This window comes from Thermobia domestica, chromosome 3 (genome assembly GCF_964235325.1).
Source record: "Thermobia domestica chromosome 3, izTheDome1.hap1.1, whole genome shotgun sequence".
Classification (NCBI taxonomy): Eukaryota; Metazoa; Arthropoda; class Insecta; order Zygentoma; family Lepismatidae; genus Thermobia; species Thermobia domestica.
Genome location: NC_137456.1, coordinates 56,392,506 through 56,414,996, shown reverse-complemented (window position 1 = coordinate 56,414,996; position 22,491 = coordinate 56,392,506). Strand labels below are relative to the sequence as shown.

The 22,491-nt window shown below is 31.6% G+C and overlaps 2 protein-coding genes across 2 annotated transcripts in view; one reads left to right on the top strand and one right to left on the bottom strand.

Annotated features, from left to right (window-relative positions):
* The window catches only part of LOC145680397 (meiosis inhibitor protein 1-like), a 265,116-nt gene extending 260,094 nt beyond the window's left edge, over positions 1 to 5,022 (top strand). The window contains exon 22 of the mRNA XM_081750854.1: positions 173 to 5,022. Coding sequence (XP_081606980.1) covers positions 173 to 205 — 33 coding nt within the window. The 3' untranslated portion in view covers positions 206 to 5,022. The remainder of the gene's footprint in view (positions 1 to 172) is intronic.
* LOC145680399 (uncharacterized) lies at positions 4,373 to 22,210 on the bottom strand. The gene is made up of 3 exons (XM_081750855.1): positions 22,040 to 22,210; positions 13,337 to 13,474; positions 4,373 to 5,513 (listed from the first exon to the last, which is right to left on the bottom strand). The coding sequence occupies exons 1-3, from the start codon at positions 22,169 to 22,171 to the stop codon at positions 5,433 to 5,435; spliced, it is 351 nt and encodes a 116-aa protein (XP_081606981.1). The 5' UTR covers positions 22,172 to 22,210; the 3' UTR covers positions 4,373 to 5,432.
* Positions 22,211 to 22,491: the final 281 nt, after the last annotated feature.

The window sequence follows — 22,491 nt, the reverse complement described above, 5'->3', positions numbered from 1 at the left end:
CAGTCTTCTTCTTGCTTAAACTAATAAGCTATTTTAATTTATCTGTTATTCATTTTTCTTGAAGGAATGTCCATTGTCGTTCGAAAGTATCGGCATATTTATGTATAATTTTTGTATGTGTCACATGTAACCGATACTATACGTTTAATTTCTTTAATTTCTTTACTTGAAGGTAATCAGTAACAACGCTGAAGTGATAAGGTGAAAGTCATATTCTTCATAACTTTACTCATCGTTCTACAGTAATTGAAACAAGTGTATAGTAGAAACTGCTTCGATAAGACAAGAATAGGTGTATACAATGAATGAAATGTCTTGATTTACCTTTGAAAAGTTATATAAGAATATTTGTCACTAGTTGCTCAAACTTACTAAGTATACATAAACTGAACATATATTTTACAGTTAAGTTACAATTACAACTCAATTAAGTGTGCTGTGAAATAATCTATAGGAAAGAAATACCATATTACTTTTTGCTTTACTAGTTTCGTTATGGTAATTGTATAATTTATTTCATATTATTCATATCTTATGTTCGGTTCTCGTAAATATTCACCTAAACGCCTGCTACCGAATGGACAAACTTTTGCAAAGCAAACATCAGAAATAAGTTTATAAGCTCATTTTGAGGAATACATAAGACATTCATGCTATAATTAAAAAAAAATGTTAATTCAATTCACACTGATATCATAGAAAGAATAGAAATTACGGAAACTTGTCACATATTCTATTGACCGAGAATTGTAAGACAGAAACAAAAATATATGAGGTTTGTTCTTTCGTCAGCAACCACATAGTAGCATCATAGTAGGGAGAATTATATAGGATCCATATAGTAGGATTACACAGGCTTAAGCCTATAATTGAATGTTCTGCCCCAAGTTATTTATTCCAATTTTCAAGTTTATAATATAGAGAAATATTATATAAAAATATACTAATGGATTTTTGAGATAAAGTAACATTCAAATCAATGTACATATTCTGATTTTTACATTCAGTTAAAGCTTGCATATAGGAAACAGCATAAATAAATGAATGATGAATAAATAAAAGCTTCAGATATATAGAGCTTAAGTTCAAGCTTTTATTGTACGCAGTGTGTGCTTATAAATTTGAGTTTGATTAAGTTTAAATCTGTAACTGTAAAAAGCTTCGTAAATCATTAGACATAAGTTAGTTAGACACCTTACTCAGTCCAACGCTTAGTTTACACATGACAACTATCTAATATCTTATACTTTCTCATCATATGAAAAACCAAACAATTTGAAGTTAATAAAATTAGCTACTCGTGAATGTTCCCATTCATTAATTTGTACCTTATACTGGCTTAATTCATTCGAAAAAAGACTTCAGGATAATATTGATTTTATAATCAAATATAAATGTATTAGTAGCTTAGCGTTGGCTAAATATGATTATTTGTTCTATATATAGTGAAAACAATCACATACACTTAAAAGAACTATAAGATCTTTCTTTAAATACTTCATCAGATGAGAGGGAAAAAAAAGGAAAAATTAAAGAACAGATTAAAAAAACAGTGAAGCATCCAGGTAGACACCATATTGAATATATATATAGGGTGTTTCAAAACAACACCGACTACGTTTGGGAGGTGATTCCTGACACCAAGCTAAGACAAAAAGTATAGACAACTTGGGTGCACAAATGCTTCCTTTCGGAGTTATAGGCTGCCGAAAACATGAAAAAGTTAAAGGTCCATTGCTCCAATAGTATGGGACCTATCGTAGTCGGGTGAAGACTACTTCACTCAGGAACTTGTATGTGCCATATCCAAATATCCATGTTTCAGAATCTTTCGGTACTTCCGCAACAATTTTTATAGAGGAGGTTGGTGAGTACTTGAAATTATATGCCCTTAGCCAAACTACTTCTATAAAAATTGTTGTGTGAGTACCGCCGGCTTCTGAAATATGTATTTTTGGATAGCGGACGTATTAATTCCTAAATTTAGTCTTGACCCGACTACGGTAGGTTTCATAGTAGTGAAGTTATGTACCATTGAACTTCATTTTTCATGTTTTCGGCAGCCTATAACTCCGAAAGGAAGCATTTGTGTACTCAGGTTGGTCTATACTTTTTGTCTTATCTTGGTGTTAGGAATCACCTAAACGTTGTCCGTGTTTTTTTGGAACACTTTGTATAAATATATTAATTGCTAGTTTTTAAAGGGTTTTCTTATCTTCTATATTACTACTCTGATTTTTTTTGGTAATTCTTTTACGAGTGAAATTTGTTACTCGTCTTACATACTTTTATTTAGTGGGCTTAAACTTTCATCATTTGAATAATTTCTGAGTTGAGTGTGGTAATATATTTGTAATACACAAATGATTTTTTACTGTTCTTCTAATTTTTCCTAATAATTTTATTGTTTCCATTTTCTGTTTATAAAATTTAATAATAATAATAATAATAATAATAGTAATCCCAATTCTGTTTTCATCTTTCTGTGTCATAATGATAGTCTCTTTCCAGAAATCAACTTTTGTACAAGTTAATTGATTTTATTCAAGTTTGTTTTTCTAACAATTAGATTAACAGATTTCCAGAAAGTGAACCAACAGAAATAGAGATAAACTCTTCTATTGAAGTAAAATGTAACTTTTTTAAAAAGAAAGTAGCAGTTCAATTTAAGAAATTTCTTTCATAGTAAATATGTTGATTTTGTAGTATTTAGTCGTATCAATGTTATGATCACCTAACGAGAACTAAATCTTAACTGATTTTAATTTTTGCATATCTCAAGGAACAAATTCTGAAATTGATTTTTCAATTAACGATGTTTCTCTGTTAACATATATCTGATAAGCATTTAAAAATATAAATGTGTGAATGCATACCTGAGATTTCTTTACCGTCGTGTGAAAATGTTTCAGTGAAATTTTGCTGACTTTCCGTCAACATTTTCAAGATGTAATAATTTGAAGTCCTTTAGTATTAATATGAGGGATATTGTGATAATACCGGACTGTTTCTAAGTTCATTAAGACTCCAGAAAAAAAAGGTTACAAAATATTTTTGTTTTAAATAACAGGAGTCTTTTATATGCTGAGTATTCCTACTATGATGAATATTATGCTGTTTCTAAGTTATCATTAAAAAAAAAAAAAAAAAAAAAACACTAATTCATATAAAATAGTTATATTTAAAACAAAAGGAGAAGTATGAGAATAGTAATAGCTCACTTGTGTATGTTTTAATACAAAATATATATTGCATTCCTTAAGCTTGAGAGAACTTGTAAAACTTGATTTTAATTGACAACAATTCTCTATCCACATATATCTGACATATGTTAAATCTTTAAAAGAATATCACAATATTGCGAGCAGTGATAATATTTATTAAGAAACAAGCAAAAAGGCTAATACTCACTTCAAAAACAACAGAGTTTTCTTCTATATGTAAGAAGCGCTTTCGAAAGAACCTTTCGGTTTGCTTAAAATTGAAAGAGAATTTTAAAACATGAAGAAGAGTGTAAAAGCCAAAAAATTGTTTAAAAAGGATTAAGAAATGTAAAAGACAAATATTCTGTCAAAAATTAAACACATGCGAATGGGCACTCACTGTCATTGTTTACTGCTGTTCACTGTATTTCTTTTCTTGCTTTCCAGATGGCGAAAGAATGTAGTAAAAATTTACTCCAAATCATATTTATTTCTCCTCTATCTGACTTAAGTATGAGTTTCTCTTTATGATTGTAATATGATTCCTTGATTTTTTGTTCCGAAGCTGTTTTTGCTATCTCAATTAAACAATGCTATCTGCGATATTATGGTTATAATCTCTAAAATGCGTTGCCAGACCAGACAGCTGTTGCCATCTGGAAAGCAAGAAAAGAAATACAGTGAACAGGAGTGAACAATGACAATGAGTGTACATTCACATGTGTTTAATTTTCGACAGAATATTTGTGTTTTACATTTCTTAATCCTTTTAACCATTTTTTTGCCTTTCCATATTCTCCTTCATATTTTCAAATCCTCTTTGAATTTTAAATAAGCTAATGATGGAGGAAGGTTCTTCCGAAAGCGCTTCTTATACATGGGAGAAAACTCTGCTCTTTTTGAAGTGAGTGTTAGTCTTTTTAATTTTTTCTTTAAAAAATACTTTTCTATTTTTAAAAAATAATTGGTATGTATACTTACCTGACATGTTTTCTCGTATATAAAAGTGTATAGTAAAATTTTTCTAACCTTGTGACAGAATCTTCGAAACGTATAATTTAGAACATATATATGTACAACTTGTAAGAATATTTGTATTTTTGGTACCTAATGTTCTAAGTACTATCAAGCTGCTTCTAAGTTGTTATTAAGAAAACTCAAATAAATAATTCGTATAAAATATTTTTATTTAAAAGGAAAGAAGAGTACATAGCTTAATTCAAATTCATGATCCAAGGCAAACAAATATTACGTTTTGTGATTATCTATCATATACTATTTTTACTGTCATGTATCTTTCGTAATATATATATTGATTTTAGTTATATTAGACTACCATAAATAGAGCGAATTAAACCGCAGTAGTATGTGTTTAGTATAAAATAAATTTTGCATTCCTTGGGATTCATTTGCTTCTGCAATACTCATACTAGGAACTTGTAAACGTTCAGCAATAAAAATGTCGTTGGCATATAAAAGGAAGCAAAAGAAATTACATGATACTCATGAATGAATTATCATTAAAAAAGAACTTTTTTGGCTGAGAAGTACTGTGGAGATAGATATTAGTATGTGTTTGTGTGTGAATCATTCCATATGTATGAATTCGAATTCTAAATTGTATTTTTCATATTTAAAATTTAAATTTATTTCATAAAATTTACGTTTCTTTCAGTTTATTTATGTAGTTTTTGTAGTTACTTTTGCATAATTCACAATGTAGGTACAGTTACGTTAAAAACATGATTCTATTCAATGATTTAGTCTATTTCACATTTTTTTACTTATAGAACCCTAAGAATATTTTAGTAGCTTCTTTCTTTAAAAAATGAATTTCATGTTTTGAGTTAGCATAGCAGTTGATTAATGATTATTCAATGTTGACTAGGATATATATTAACCTATAGTATCTATGGAATACATGTTACTATAGGGGAATTATTTCAAATCAGTTTTCAAGAATAAAAATAGAGTATTTCATGTGGTTGTACTTACATTGTACAGAAATTGTACTTAGATTGTGTATAAAATTATAATTGGTATGGAATGCGTTTCAATATATTTTTTTATATTCAATAGTTTTGTCTAATACAACATTGTACCTTAACTTTTGTATTTTTAATATTTATCCTTTATTAACCCATTTCTTGTTCAGTTTGATGCTTCAATTTCATGGAAATCATGTGTCTTAATTCACACATTGAATTGATTCTAATAAATTTACTGACGTCATGGTCTTTGTCTCATGACCCTTTGAATAAAACAACCCTTAAATGAATTAAGACGGACGTCTATCTCGCCTTCTTCAAGCTGAAATGAAATGAAATGAAAATATTATTAAATTTTGTTCAGAAGAAGTTACAAATTCTTCTTCTTCTACTACTACTACTAGCACCACCATCATCAATAATAATAAAATAATCGTATATTCCTCGGTACAATTTATTTTTATTTTATATCTTTCAGAGAGTAATCTTTTTTTCTCTCTTATTCTGGACCAATTACAATCCTTAGAGGACTATTGGAGTGAATCCTGTGTAACCGTGTCGTCAACATTGCGTGCATATATCAAGGTATCTGAGAAATGGAAGGGTAGGGTTTAGTTTCCAAAGTGATCAGTACTGAGGTTTCTAGGAATCATGAGGCGGGGTTACCCATTTTTAATCCAGAGTACTATTTAAATAATTGATCTCTGAATTGAAAACAGTTTTTTCCTAGACATACTTTTAGTATAAAAAAATTAAAAATTTTACTTTTAATTTTTACACAAAATTAACCATTTCACTTTGGGGTCGTATGTTTTATTGCTCTGTAGAATCAGTTTGTACTCCTTATATTTCCTTTGGTTGAAATTACTGTAAACTTCTGGGCATATGCAGTTTCAAACAACAGGCGAGTGGAAAACTTCTACATCTTACATATTCCATCTTATTTTTAAATGTCTCAAAAGGTACACCGAAACTGAAAAAACTAATATTATTTGTTTAACTGCAACATATCTTTGAATGTCTCGTCTGCTGAAACTGTATTTACCCAAAAGAAGTTCACAGTAATTCCAAGCAAATGAATATAGAGAGTACAAATTGATTCCGAAGAGGAATAAAACATGAATTTCAAAGAAAAATAATTACATTTTATATTTTTAATAGTTGGACTATAGATGTGACTAAAACGGTGTTTCTTTCTATGTAAGACTTTTTGGTACCACGTCTAAGACTAGCGAAGGAGGAATGCAACCTTATGTCTTCGCCATTTTGTAGTCTTTGGTATTTTGATTATTTAACACATTTGCTCTCATATCCGACCCAGGTCGGACATGAATTGAGATGTACAGCCTACACTTTCCGACTAAAGTCAAATCATACTAGATTGTTATCTAAAGGTATGTAAGAAATTCATATTGTTCTGATTTATTGGAATAAAACCAATTTCAGTTGAGGATGGTTTTAATTAGGAGTAGTGAAATATCATTTAAAAGGGGTGGTTTGGGCATTTAAATACCGTGTAAATTGCTGGTCGTGAATGTGTGGACTTCACTGCTGTTTTTGATGGTGAATTGGAATTCGTCAAATCCATAAATTTACGCTACTTACTTCCTTAATTATTATTATTTTTCTGACTTCTTCAATATGAGATGTGTCACTTTGCCACGAATATAAACAATTGAAGAGAGTCATATGTTTTAGATTTAGGAATTTTTAGGACTACTCAAATTAGGCTTCTTATATTTAAAGGTTGTTGGGTTAAAATACAGTGATATATCGACTTACTGAACTAGCTCTGTCCAGAAAGTCAGTCACATTAGGAAACTCTCGTTTCCTGAAACGAATTTTCTCATATAAAATACTATTAATTATCATAGGAAAATAAATCCTATTAATTCGTACTGCATCCTAAAAATGTAAATATAAAAACCAGCAAATATGGTATTTTATGCAGATTAAAGGTACAAATAACAATCGTGAATACAATAGAATAATATAAAAAACTTTTCAATGAAAAATAAGTAAATTTCAACGTAGTATTTGTTCACTTAATACCTGCGGTATAACTTCAATTATTCGAATTCATCAAATATCCGGATCAATTAGAAAGTGCATAAATAAATAAAAACATTAAAATGACCTTATTAAAATGCAAACCTAATATACTTCCTAAAAATATAATTTACTTCCTATTTAAACCAACTAAAGTAGTTAAAATTTAATTAATTCATGTAAAATTAATTTATTTCTTCGACTAATTTTCGAAGTCTATTTTTTTATTAATAGTGTTATTTTTAATTGTTTGTAGTAAAAATAATCTTATTTTCTACATGTACGTTAAACCTATATTTTTATTAAGGAAAAACGATTTTAGAGAAATTTTTGTTTACATAACAAACGTAACTTTATTTATTTATTTATGTTTAATATTGCTCCAAATATCCGGGTTTCTGTATATTTGAATTGGGCTCAAAACTCATTAGTCCGGATATTATTAGAGTTTCACTGTATTATGATTTAAAAAGGAATAGAATTAAGTATAGAACATTGTTGCGACTGAAGATACCGTAAAGCACTAATAAAAAGAGAGAACAAAAGAAAGGCATTACACGCTAAAAATAAAACTGATCATTGTTGTGAGGAAAGTGCTCACAAGTTGGTTCTCTGTCTCTCTCACTCTCTCTTCGAATATTTCTATGTCGAAACTTAAATTCCTCTCAAGACGAAAAATCGTACGTTGGAGCATTGTACTGACATTTTCTTCATATACATTTTCAGAAGTTCAGAGCCTTATTCCGTTTCCCTCGTAACAAGAAAACATAATCCAAAATTCCAACGACCAGTCCTCCAACTGGCAGAACCTATCGGTCAACGTTGTCGTACGTCTAAAACTTTTCGAAGCAACTAAACTTGCTTTAAAAAATAAATAAAGTAAAAATTTTTACAGTTAATTTAGATCAAGCAAAGATGGGAACATGGTTCTCTTTTATCTGGTTAAACTTTCGAAGTTGTAAAGTTAAGAAAATCCTTTCAGTTCCTTTTGTTCAGTATTAGAAACGGCAGAAATGCATCCAATACATACCAACACAGAAAACTGTCAGTTTAATTGACTACTGTGTTACCGATCATAAATAAGCCCCACACTGAATGTGGTGACATTTTAAGCTACCTACAGTGCAGACAGCAAATGTACAAGAGAAAAGTGTACAGATTTTACCAATCTATTTATGAAATTTTGGTTTAAGGTATTACAAATAATTTTATTTCTTTTATTCTTCTACATGAATATGAGAGGATCAAATGAGACCCATTCGCACTCATATATACACCGTCAGATGTGTCTTGTTATAAAATGTACAGGAGAAACACGCGTAAATCGTGACTGTGTCATGGTATTTGTAGTTCAGAAGTTCCCGTAGGCGTTCAGGCACTTGTCCCACTGTACCACCGACGATACTTTAGTGCCTTCTTCAGTGGACCAGCAAACACGCAGCACGATTATGATCTATGGCAACAACATACGTCTAGCCAGGACGGGAAAGATTGCTTATTGTTCGACCTGTACGAAACATTCATGTCCAATCTACGACGGTCGTCTTCTACACACGCACACACACATGCATCCCCATAGACGTCCTTCATCCGACGGAATACCTTAGCCGGTTGACATTCCTCTGCACTCAGAAACTGATCGGACGATGAATACCATAATTCAAACCCCATTTCTGCGAAGACCTGAAACGCTTCAATGATTACTATACTACCACAAGTATACAATGTCACTATACACAACTCAACAATACAATCCTATGCCATCAACTGGTCCTATACCAGGGATGCCGAACAGGTTTCATTTGATCACGCCTCATATAAGCAGCAACACATAGTGATGGTTCAAGTTCTGAAAGGAAATACTGAAGCTTCTAATCACGGTAAACCTTCGAATGATGACATTGTTGTTGATAATGATATTTATTAATTTACTTTAATTACTTTATACAATGAATTAATGAATTTAGTACAAATAGAAAAAAATGTGTATATTTGATAAACTGTTGCATTGTTGTTTGCGATGGTATTTCATTTTAGTCAAGGACAAAGAGAGCATAAACAAGAAGTGTGAAGTAGGAGATTGAAGAAAATAAAACATTTGAACCATAGACGCAGGTGGTGATAAGAATTATTTTAATATGCTAATTATTTATAGTATATTTGCAGTGTATGTTGCTACTAAATGTTATATTAAAACATACTTCCATAAACTACTCATTTTCGACACCAAAAAGCCTACAACGTGATCACTTTGTTTTAAAACTGCCCGGACTTCTCAAACTTCAATATCAGTCAGTAGTTGATTGAAGAAGTTTACTAAACTTCGTGTTGTGTATAAAAAGTTTTCGTTGATACGCTTAAAGCTGCAATAATAATAGTTAGCATTTTAATGACTAAAAGTGGTCGATCAGATTTTCTTGATTTTTCCTTCTAAAAAGTTGTAAAACTCAACATAGCTTCATGGGATTGCAAAATAAAGTTCCCAATTTCAAGTAAGAGAATATTAGTCCCTACATCAGCTTACAGTACAATCTTAAATGATTTGTAAAGAATAAATAGGCCTAGTTATACGCTAATTCTAAATTACTTTTAGTGGCCTGATTTCTAGTTTATAGAGTTTGGGATCCGAAACATATACACAATGATATTATAACAAGCGGAAGACAGTCCGTGAACCGAACTCAAACTCCCGACGTGCAAAGCTGTGGAACACAGCCTCTGTTGCAGAGCCGAGCCTGTTCTTGTCCAAATTCGGCCACCAAATTTAACTATCTTTATTTTTTAGACGATGGACTACTTGACTACCAAATTTAGTTTGGATCCGACCAGTAGTTACTGAGAAATAAAGTACCACACATAAGCCTGTCTCTGTTCCAACTCTGCCACCAAATATAGCGACGTTTTATTCCTTAGACAATGCACCACTTGCCCTCCAAATTTGGTTCAGATCCGGATAATAGTTATTAAGAAATTCAGTACCACATAAAAAAAACTGATCTGAAGCTATTCCTGACCAAGCCCAGCCACTAAACACAACGATCTATATTCCTCAGACAATTGGCTACTTACATACAGTAAAAGCTCCTTATTCGCGCTTCCTTCATTCGCGTTTTCACTATTCGCGGATTTAAAAAAATGCGACCCAATTCCTACATTCGCGGCTAAAGATTTCTTTATTCGCGGATCTAATCAGTACGTACATACATGATAATAAAAAGGATTCCAATAGGTATCCAACCCAATATCCTTTGTAAACGCCGTCAAATGGACTAATAAAATATAAAATAGACCTTATTACAACTTTGCCTAAAGTATGTTGTTAAATGATATCGCCGCTGTATTGGTTCGGACTTTGACATAAGCCGCCTTCGCCGCAATCGGTGTTTTTGAGAATGTAAACAAACAGAATGAAAGCAACCTTATTACTCAATGAATAAAGTATATTTTTAAATGCCGCCACATTATTAGACGTTCCGTCCTTTGGTAAGAGCCGCTTTGCGTGTTTTATTGTTTCGTCTTTTCATTCGTTACAAAAATTGTGATCGAGTAACACGTCTCTACCACTGTCTTCCTAATGTATACAGTAATGTCAACTAAAAAAAATGAGAAACGAGTTTCGACACGAAAAAAAAAAAAAAAAAATCTGTGTTACCGCTTAAAGTGAAAATAAAAATGCTTGATCGTTTACGCCTTGGAGAGTCGTTTGCATTCATATCACGCTCATTCAATGTCAACGAATCAACTGTACGATCGATAAAAAAATTCGAAGATAAAATAAGGTCGTCTGTAGCTTCAACTTCAGTCAGCGAAAATTGTTCGTGATCCAGCAATAGAAAAAATGGAAGTGGCGTTGTCATTATGGATCGAAGACCGCAACCAAAAAAGGGTGCCCCTGAGTGGTCCAATGGTCCGGGAGAAGGCAAAGCGTCTTTACGCTCATTTTAAAGAACCTGATGGTAGTTGTAGTGGTGAATGTACAGATGGAGGATTTCAAGCATCGGAAGGTTGGTTCAATAAATTTAAGGTGAGACAATCATTGCATAACATTAAAATCGTTGGAGAAGCTGCATCTGCAGACACTGCTGCAGCAGAACGATATCCAGAAGAATTTGCAAACTTAATAGCTGATGGAGGATACAAACCTGAGCAAGTATTTAATGCAGACGAAACTGCACTGTTTTGGAAGAGAATGCCAAACAAAACATTCATTTCTAAAAGCGAAAAGTCTGCTCCTGGATTTAAGGCAGCAAAGGATAGAGTTACACTGCTGCTATGTTCTAATGCATCTGGAGATTGTGTCATTAAACCACTGATGCTTTACAGATCGTTAAATCCTCGGGCTTTAAAAAATCAAAACAAGGACGACCTGCCAGTGTTTTGGCGTGCTAATAAGAAAGCGTGGGTTACAAGCGCTATTTTTTGTGACTGGTTCCGGAATTGTTTTGTTTCTGAAGTTGAAACTTATTAAAAAAAAAAATAGACTTTAAAGCAGTTCTAGTTTTGGACAATGCACCAGGTCATCCTCGCGAACTTGAAACTATACATCCAAATATAAAATTGACATTTTTACCTCCCAACACGACGGCTTTGCTTCAACCTATGGACCAAGGAATAATCCAGGCCTTTAAGCTCTATTACATTAGACGAACCTTCAAAATCGTATTGGATAATATGGAATGTAATCCTGATATGAATGTTATGGAATGCTGTAAGAAATTTGAGATAGCAAAATGTATCGTAAACATAAAAGAATCATTGGAAGAACTGAAGCCACACACATTGAAGTCATGATGAAAAAAACTGTGGCCTGCTCTGACTGCGGAAAATGACGAAGAATGTGTGCAAATTCAAACTTTGACTGCAAACATAGCCGAAATTGCGAATGGAATAGGACGAGATGGGTTCGAACAGACATAATCAAGTGACATTCAGGAATTTCTTGAATCACAAGATGAAGATTTGACTGAAACCGACTTGGAGGAAATGTTAAATTCACAGCCCATTGAAGAAGAGGCTTCAACAAGCACTGGAAACGTGACATTTAATTTGAAAAATCTTAGTGAACGTTAAAAAATGGCAAATGAGCTTTGTGATTTCTTTATGAAAATTGATCCGTCTATGGAACGAAGTCTTATTTTTAAGAGCCAAATTGCTAATGCCACTGCTGAATATCAGTCTGAATTGAAGGAGCTTTTAAAAACTGCCAAGCAAGAAAAAATTACAAAATTCTTCAAATCATTGCCTAAGCCTGAAGATAATAATTAATCAATATGGTCAAAAACTTCAATTACAGTAAATTGATTTTTTTATATATATGTATTTGTTTTTTTATTTTGTCACCTAGGAACGTATCCTCTATAATCCCATATAAATTACCATTCCGTATTCACGGTTTCTGTATTTGCGGCATATTTATGGAACATATACCCCGCGAATAAAGAGCTTTTACTGTACTAAATTTGGTTTAGATTCGGCCAGTAGTTACCGAGAAGTAAAATACCACATATAAGCCTAGCCGAACTTATCTCTGATCGAACTCAGCAGCCAAATATAGGAATGTTTTATTCCTTAGACAGTGCACTAGTTGCCCGTCAAATTTGGTTAGATGTGGCTAGTAGTTACCGAGAAATTAAGTACCACATACAAACCAAGCTGAGGCTATCCCGACCAAGCTCAGCCACGATATATAGCGATCTTTATTTCTTAAACAATTGGCTACTTACATACTAAATTTGGGTTAGATTCGGCCAGTAATTATCGCGAAAAAAAGTGCCACACACATATAACCTTTCGTGAAATATAAACTTCCATATGCTTACGTCGGGAGCTAAAAATAAACGATAAAGGGAACGCCAATATAATTACCATTGAGTATAACCTTAAGTGTGCAAAAATATCAATTCGAATTCGTAAAATAATTGACTTTATGAATCACTATTTAGCATTTATCGATTTGTTGTGGTTTCTTCCCAACAAGAGATTAAAAATGTGATCAGTTTCAAAAAAATACACCATATCATTTATTGAAAATCAGTTGTTAAAATATAAAATAGAAATTTCAAATATTTCGAAGTGGAAAGAAGTATTTTAGTTTACCTCATCAGCTTTGTAAATATCCAAATAACATGATGGAGAAACACAGTCCCTTACACAACGTGTTTTCATAACTCCTTTCAAATGCATGCATGCGGGTGTTTGTTCACAAGCAGATTCATATTCTCGATAAGCCATTTCCTATAAAAGAAACAAAAATAATTTATAGTTGTAAAAAACATAAGAAAAATGTATTAATCTGTCAGAGCTATAGATTTTACGGAACTATACTTATCCTCGTGACGAAGTATAATATTTTGCTAACTTCTGATAAGCTTCAAGAAATATTATTCCATTAATTTAAGTTAGATTGAAGAGAAGTTTATTGGTGGATTGTAAGTATTATCAAATCCATGGTTACAAATTTCTTTGTTTATCAATAACTTTTTCAATCAAACCATTTCAAGATTTAACTACCCAATAACAGAAATGAAATTATAGGTCTGGAGTATACAGTTCGTAGTTCTCAGTCTCAAGTGAGGAAATATTTTTGCTTGCATCAGAAGTACAACCTGGAATCCTTTGTAAAAAGGCATTTGCCTCGTATGTTACTATTTGTGTAATTCAACCAGTTTTATAGGTCTGGTTCCTAATTTCACAATTTTATCCCATCTTAATTCGTATATTCTGATGAGTTGAAAAAGGCTTTATTCAAGCTGGGGAGGTTCAGCATATTTAGGGCGGCCATACGTCCCGTTTTCCCCGGGACAGTCCCGTTTTAGGGGCGTGTCCCGGCCATTCCGTCAGTAGATGGAAAAAAGTAGTATTTGTTCCGTTTTATGCAAGTGAAAGAAGTAAATAACAAATCCAGTACCGGTACCTTTACTCCTTGTGCAAGTTTTTGGTAAATTAGGAGAGGAAAATATAAAGTTTGATATTCTATTGAAAGCAGTAGGAATTGTGCGTGCCTAGTACATCCACTCCTGTCGACCTTGCTTTTCCAATCATGAATAACATATGGACAAGTGAAAAATTTTCTTTACATGTTGCAACAATGAAATCTATGTTACTGGTATGGGCAAACTTCACAGAGAATTGCAGTGAATTTTATGAAAAACTAGAAGAATAAAGCTATTCTCAAGAAGATAGGTTCTTCTGAGAAATACGTCAGGCATTCTTCAGTTCAAGAGTGAACTTCTCACCCAATGTAATATCAAGGATTCGAGCTAGGGCAAAGGAGCAAAGGCAGGTAGCATCATATCCTACTATATTCTAAGTTAAATGCTGTTCGTATTTTATAGCTTATATATATTATGTTACATTACGATATAAATGTATTAGGTATTGCTAAGGTAAACAGAAACTATTTTACGCATTGACCTGTTTCTCATTTCTTATGATTTTTAAAAAGCCGGCCCCTGTCCCGTTTTCAGTCGAAAATTTTATGGTAACCCTAAGCATATTGCTGCTCTACCATCTAACCCTTGTCAAGGAAATACATTGAGTTATACAAATGGCAGTTATACAAATACATTCAGTTATGCAATTCAGTTATACGTACATTCAGTGATACTTTTAGCAACCCCACCCCCCCCAAAAACATACAAATACAAACATGAAAACGAACACAAACCGATCTATAATATAGAGACAAATAAGGTATGCTTGTTATTGGCTTGTTATTGCGGAGGGTGGAGGTGATGAAATATTTCTACAATGCATGATTATTTAATATAAAAAAAGTGTAACAAGTCAAGTCTGATTTCATTTACGTGGTTGAAGTGATAGAATACAAATAATGGGTATCTGAATTTAAATTTTGTTGGCTGAGTAAATACATTTTTAACATTTTCATGAAGTTTATCGGAAGTTTTCGAAATGTTGTACAGTAATGGCTTCTGTGCATTTTGTGGACTTTAACGCAGAAAACGTCTAAAGTGGTATTTTCTAATAATAAGCCCTACGAAGTAATTAACAAAACTTTCTTATAAGTTTGAGAATATTAAGTGCAATTTACATTCTTTACTTGTCACTTAATTTATTATTATTATTATTATTATTATTATTATTATTATTATTATTATTATTATTATTAAAGTTTTATCTATAGTAAGAGATTATAACAGGTACCCAATATTTGAGTTTCAGTATTGTATAAAATTAAACATTTTATTATTTAAGTGTCTAATATTTACATATGTAATAAAATATTGTGAATGAGTAAAGTTTCTTGAATCCAATGGAGTAAAGATCCATCATGTCCTACTGTAATTATTCTCGCCCTTGGAGCATAAAAGTTTGGCTCAATTCACAGTGGGTGCATGTGTGGTCACTGCGCATAATAATAATAATAATAATAATAATAATAATAATAATAATAATAATAATAATAATAATAATAATAATCTTTATTTTAGTGCCGCGAACAGCTTTTGGCAAAAATACAGCACTTGGTATCAGAGTATGCGATGGCATAATAATACTACTAAAAATAAATAATAAGAAAGAAAACAATAAAAAGAAGGGTACTAATATAAAACACAATGTAGCTAAAAGTCAGCTAAGCAGAAATAATTCCTTGTCAGCGCAGTAAAACTTATCAAGTTTTCCATCCATCTAAAACAACAAGAAGCTAAGAACAGCAGCCATAAAATTACATTTGGCTTAATGTTTCTAAACGTCATTGATTAAAAACTATCAGTCAGATCACATAAAACTTTCACATTGTTTGATACAATAAGTCTAAAATGAGCTTAAAGAATATGTCAATCTTTTTAAAATTTCACATTTTCAATTCAGAGGAACTAAAATCATGGTATTTCTTATGCTATGATTTGGCACTTTAAAACCTATGTTTTGTAAACAATATTCACTGATATAAATGTTATCTAGTATTTTTTGCATGCATACTCTGTCGAAATTTTTTCGTCTATTCATAAGGCTTTCTAAACCCCAATAATCAGTCCAATATTCATAACTATGTGAGTAATAGCTCATTTTCATTTTAAAACATAGAAGTCGAATAAAACATTTTTTTTAACATATTCAATCTTGTTTGTCAAAGTTTTAGAAATGCTGTTCCAAATTACCGAACCAAATTCTAATTTTGGTCTTACAAGTAATTTATATAGAAATACATACGTTTTATCTCTGAAATACAGGCCACTGTTTAAAAATAAAACCTATTATCCTTCTGGCACCTTGTACAATATATGATTAGAAAATATGTGATTATATATGATTAGAAAACTTTAACTGACTGTCAAATGTAATACCTAGGTCTTTAATAATGCTTACTTTCTCAATTTGTACACCATTGATCTCATATTTACTGACATAATATTGAGTTTTATTGGTGTATGTCATACATTTTGTTTTCTTATCATTAATTTTTAGAAAATTATTTCTACACCACGTGTTTACTGCATTTAAGTCTTGTTGCAGTAAATAATTATCGAACTCATTGTTGACTAATCTGAACAACTTCATATCGTCAGCATATAGGAGAATTTTAGAGTATTTTATTTTTTCTGTCAGGTCATTTAAAAATAAAGAAAATAAGAGAGGGCCCAAGGGCGACCCTTGTGGTATTCCGTTTTTTACATAGCCTACACTAGAATGTACAGGTCCGATTTTAACTTCGTAAGTTCTGTTTGACAGATAGCTTTAAAACCAGCGAATGTACAAAGGTGACAAACCAATATTTGATAACTTGCTAATGAGATACTTATGACTGACAGAGTCAAAAAAACTTTTGATATATCTATGTATATTACATCGACTTGCAATTTATTTTTCAGTGCGTTATAGGTAAAGTCTGTAAAATGAATTAGATTTGTTACAATTGACTTGCCCTTATAAAAACCATGTTGAGACTCATTTAAGATATTTCTTACATTAAAATATATGTGTTTATGGACAATTAGTTCAAATATCTTCGAGAATGCATTGACAAGAGTTATTGGCCTGTAGTTGCTTGCAATCTGTCTATCACTTGATTTACTGCAATAATAATAATAATAATAATAATAATAATAATAATAATAATAATAATAATAATAATAATAATAATAATAATACTTTTTTAAAGTATTAAGAACATTAGAAGCTAGGTATAGCATTGTGATAACTAGAAAAATATTACTGACTAACTAGGTCGTATATGAAGTAAAATGCGGTACACTTTGATCATTTACATTTAAACTTAATAAAATAATGTTGAGACAAAATAGAGTAAGAAAATAATGACTAAAGTGTTTTTTTTTAAAATCAAAAACACACCCTCATGAGGAAGTATAAAATTATATTAAAGAACTATATAATGCAACTGGTGAGTAGAAAAATTAATAATGTACAAATTTAATTTCTTTGATCTAATAGATAGATAACGCTCTATTCCTGAACATTATAGATATATTCAAATTTACTGCAATAAGACAGAGGTTCCGATGATAGATTCAATTCATGTCTGACATATTTATCCACATACTGTAATTAATCCCTGCTTTAAAACTTATTAATTCACTTGATCAAATCACTTTGTGAGGCAAAGTAACCAGTTCACATAACGTTCACAGAGGAGCCGAAATTAGGCATCAGAGAATCTTAGGGACTTGTCTAACACCTCTATTATTATTATTATTATTATTATTATTATTATTATTATTATTATTATTATTATTATTATTATTATTATTATTATTATTATTATTATTATTATATTTTTTATTGCGTATTTTATAAACTTTTTAACTTTCTGAACGAAGAAAATCAGAAGATCGAGTATCATATTCACTACGTTGGCGTCATTGACGAAGCCATACACATTTATACTACAATAAATGAGAAAAAATGAAATGAACAAACCGAAGCTTTTAGTTTAACGTCCCACATTTAAGCTGTTTAGGAAACGGTTCGTTAATGAAAGTGAATGATTGTGAAATTAATTTTTTCTACTCACCTTCCGGAAACCGAACCTGGGACAACATGCAACAAAGGCGTACGCGCTAGCCACTTTATTTCTAATTATATTTATTTAGTGCAATATATAATACATTTGCATCAGAAACAAATATATATATATATATATATATATATATATATATATATATATATATATATATATACATCGCGCGAAGTCTCACTGAGGTAATATCTCATCGTGCTCAAAATATTTTTTATGTATGTGTGTAATAGAAGCAACAGGCTTGAATCGAAAGTCATAACTAAATACCTAAAACATATGAACAAGGATAACGTTTACAACACGAATAATATTAATAGATGGTTAACGTTAGACATCTAAAGTCACCTGGAGAAATCGAGCGGACAATCGTTGTTCGTCTAAGAAAATGAATTGATTTTTCCGAACGCGGTTCAAGTAGCTAAGTCAAGTAGAGATGTTGGGCACAGTACGGTCGATAAGTGTCTATAAATAATATAGTACTGCTCATGAGCCAGGTGACTGCTCGTGGTTTGGGAGGCGGAAATCACTGAAACTGCGGAAATAAAAGATCAAAGGTGAAAAAAACTCCCTGAACATCGATAAATCAACTCAAGAAAGGAACAGAGAGTTTGCCACACAGTGTGTAGCTGCACATTGCACGTGCCAGTGTTCTAAAGTGTACACCTGCGGGCAAAAATCACATATAGTATGTCGGGCGTATTATTACCAAACTAAAAGTATGGTGTTCGTGGCAGTTAAATTGTGTACTAAACGATACCAGGTTTCTGTTATTGGAGTCATAAGGTATGGCGCATTAATGTTACGCCAAGTAGTAGGCTAATCGTGGTGCTGTTCTCTGTCGATGTAGAGGGGCTACATCCATCAAATCAGAGCGCAAAAAAGTTGTATAGGCTTATATGATTTAGATGTCCAAGAAGTGGAAGGATCGTCACTAAGCATCGTCGCCAGGCTATGTATATTTTGTTCACAGTTAATATAAACTTGACAAGGAGGTAAACGATGAATACGATGTATTCGATGGGAACCGACAAAAACAGTAGAAGTCTTCTGTTTATGATTTTGGCCAATAATTTAACTTTTTGATAGAACCTATTGTAGATGGGTAAAAAAAATATTTAGTTAAAAATAATTCTACATGTTTAGAAAGTTGATTATTATGTACATGTTTACACCATGCACATGGTTTAGACATAACTAAAATACACCATATTCTCAAATTTATGTTTTCTCTTAAATTCTTCTCATTAAATTTTTATCCGATATTAGAAACTCTCACTATCTGATATTAGGCAAGTTTTTTAAATACAAAGAATGCAAATATATATATATATTATTCTTTACGTATTGATTAAAAACTTCAAAATTATAATCTAAACAAGTAATACAACGTTTAGAAGGGGGCATATCAATAAAATACTGTTAGTAAAATTTTTATCACTTGTTTTTAAAAATAAAAATGTATCCGATATTCGGGACCTTTCCTGTATATCACACTCTTCGTGGACCTTTCGTGATAACTTCTAGATGAAATTAAGAAAATTAAATTTCTAGATCTAATTTCTAGAAATAATGATCTAGAACATAAATTTTGTACATAACTTTACAAAACGAGGCGAACAAAATTTCGAAACGAGACGAAAAATGTTTTATATAATCGAGACGAGAAAGAGTTTTTCGAGATCTACAAAGTATTTACGAGATGAGACGAGAATCTTATTTCTCATTTCATATCGTCTAGTGAGCAACGCTATTAGGTAGTCTCAATGTTTTTATCGGGTCGTGGCAGGCCCGTATCCACGGGGGGTGGGGGCAAGAGGGGGCCGGGCCCCCCTAAATTTTGGCAGGCCCCATAAAATTTTACGGTAGGCTTGAAAATGAACTATAATATGGTGATGAAGTATAATATGATTGGGTCGGGCCCCCCCTAACTTCTACCGGGACCCCCCTAAGTTTTGGGGCTGGCTACGGGCCTGGGTCGTGGTTCAATTAAAGTTGAAGTGTAGTACTATGAATCATCTTAGCAAGGGCAAGAGGGCTTTGGAACTGGGGGTAAAAATCAGGTAAAAAGCACCATGTTTACAGGAGAAATGAGTTGATGTTATGTAGGGGTAATTACTAAGCACTAACCTAACCTAACTTAGCCTAAACCCTCAAAAACACAGAAAACATAGGGAAAAAAGTACGAATTTTAAGCAAAGAATTCTTACCCCCTCAAATCCAAAAATTCTACCTTAACAAACTTAAACTAACCTAAACTGACCTAACCTAAGCTAAACCATCAAAAAATACAGGAAATATAGCAAGGAGGTACGAAATTTAAGGAAAATATTCTGGCCCTCAAAGCCAAAATTATGCCAGGGCAAAAATACGTGAGAAAAAAATGGCTTGTACTTTAATTTGCACTCTCTCTCGCTGGATTACAGCTTTTCCTAAATTACAAGATTTTTTTTTAAATGTTCATAGTTCCTATATTAATTACCATAACATAATAGATGATAATTTACTTCAAAAGTATTGTAACACTCTTTCATTTGGCATTCAAAAGATAACTTTTAGTTGTTTTATAACAACACGGAATTTTTTAGTCCTATTAATCTAAAAATTATAATTCGAACATACATCCTTTAAAAAAAAAAGACTAGCCATTCTATTCAGTCTCCTATTTCTGTTTTATATACAAATGGAATCAATACATCTTTGCCCAATCAAATGAAATCTTTACTTTAATGAAAGTATTGACATTTCCTATATGCGAAAATATGACCTTTAAAAGAGCGTAGGAGAGTCAGTTTTTCTATCTTCTTTTAATTAAAAAAGAGACTATACCTGATCCAGTAATATTAGAAAAGTTATATAAAAAAAGTATGAGTTGTTTACATCGTTCAAACTTACGTAGGCGCATAAGCATAATTACTTTGATATTCATTACCATAATCCTACAATAGTCGTGAGAGAGTCTGGTATGATATTAACTTTGCAGGATTCATTTTTAAAATTGTTTGGAATTTTAACGTTCCTTTTCAGAAAATATACAAACCAAATTTACTCCATGGGAACTAAAACTCGAGTTTCCCTAAGAAAGAAGATTATAGGGTCACCAAGAAGCTCTAACAGGATTCAAATATACTTAAAATCCATTATTAGAGGGTTTATGAAAATAAAAATAGTTTCCTTTATCAGAGGAAGATTTGCGTTTGTAGCAATAGCCAGAAATAAAAATTATTAGCAAAGATTGAATTTCTGATTAGACATATTGTAATTAATTGTTGGTGCTCATATTTATTTACAATCCTTTTTTATTTAATGATTAATATTATCTTTAACGTGTTTCTTTTCAGTCAAATAGATTGATTCGTTGCTCATCAAATATTTAGTAGAGTCTGGTTTAAATTTATGTGGCTTTGCGAAGTATCGACGTTTTCCCCTACCATGTTTTTCTTCGTTGAACTTCAGTCTCCAATCTGAGCACGTTTTGAGATTGACGTCATTCTTTGAGGGTCGTTAGTGTATAGAGGTACGCCGGTTGCTAAACGATTATGGGAGTAGGCTCCTGGTTCACAGTGATGCCTCTGTCCTCGGATTGAAAATGGTTTACTATAGTACGCTTAAAACCTCATAATACTTTTCTTATTGACTGATACTTGTTGTATAAGTGTTTGCACTAAACAACTAATATTTTCATTCGGAGAAACAAATCGAAACAAACTTGGTCAAGAAAGTAAACAAAGAGCGGGTCATGGTACTATTTTAGTTGAAAAAAAATGGAGCATGAGCTAAAAATAAAGAAGAAAAATACTTACATTTTTTGTTGTTTCCTTATACTGAAACTCGGGAAAAGTAAATATAGCCTTTTTGCAATCATTATGAACTAAAATAGACAGAAGAATTAAAAAACTGGCACTGAAATAAACATTATCCACACCAAAAGCCATTTTCTGTTAACGTGAACACTGCTGCCACCTAGTAGCACTAGCAGGATTAAATCAATACCGTTGTTGGTTGTGGCTTCACGAAAGAACTTCTAACTTGGTTTATGTTGTGTCGATGTGTTCCTTTGTATTCTTTGCTTTTTTTTTCTGTTAACACGAACCAGGTACTTTTCTTAAACAGAAACAAATATCCTTTTTGTAATAGAAAATTAACTTTCAAACAAGTGAGCTCTCGTAATAATTCGTTATTCAAAAATAAAGTTCGTTTTTTTTTTTAAATCATATACTGCTACACTAATTATATTATTATGACAATGAAAATT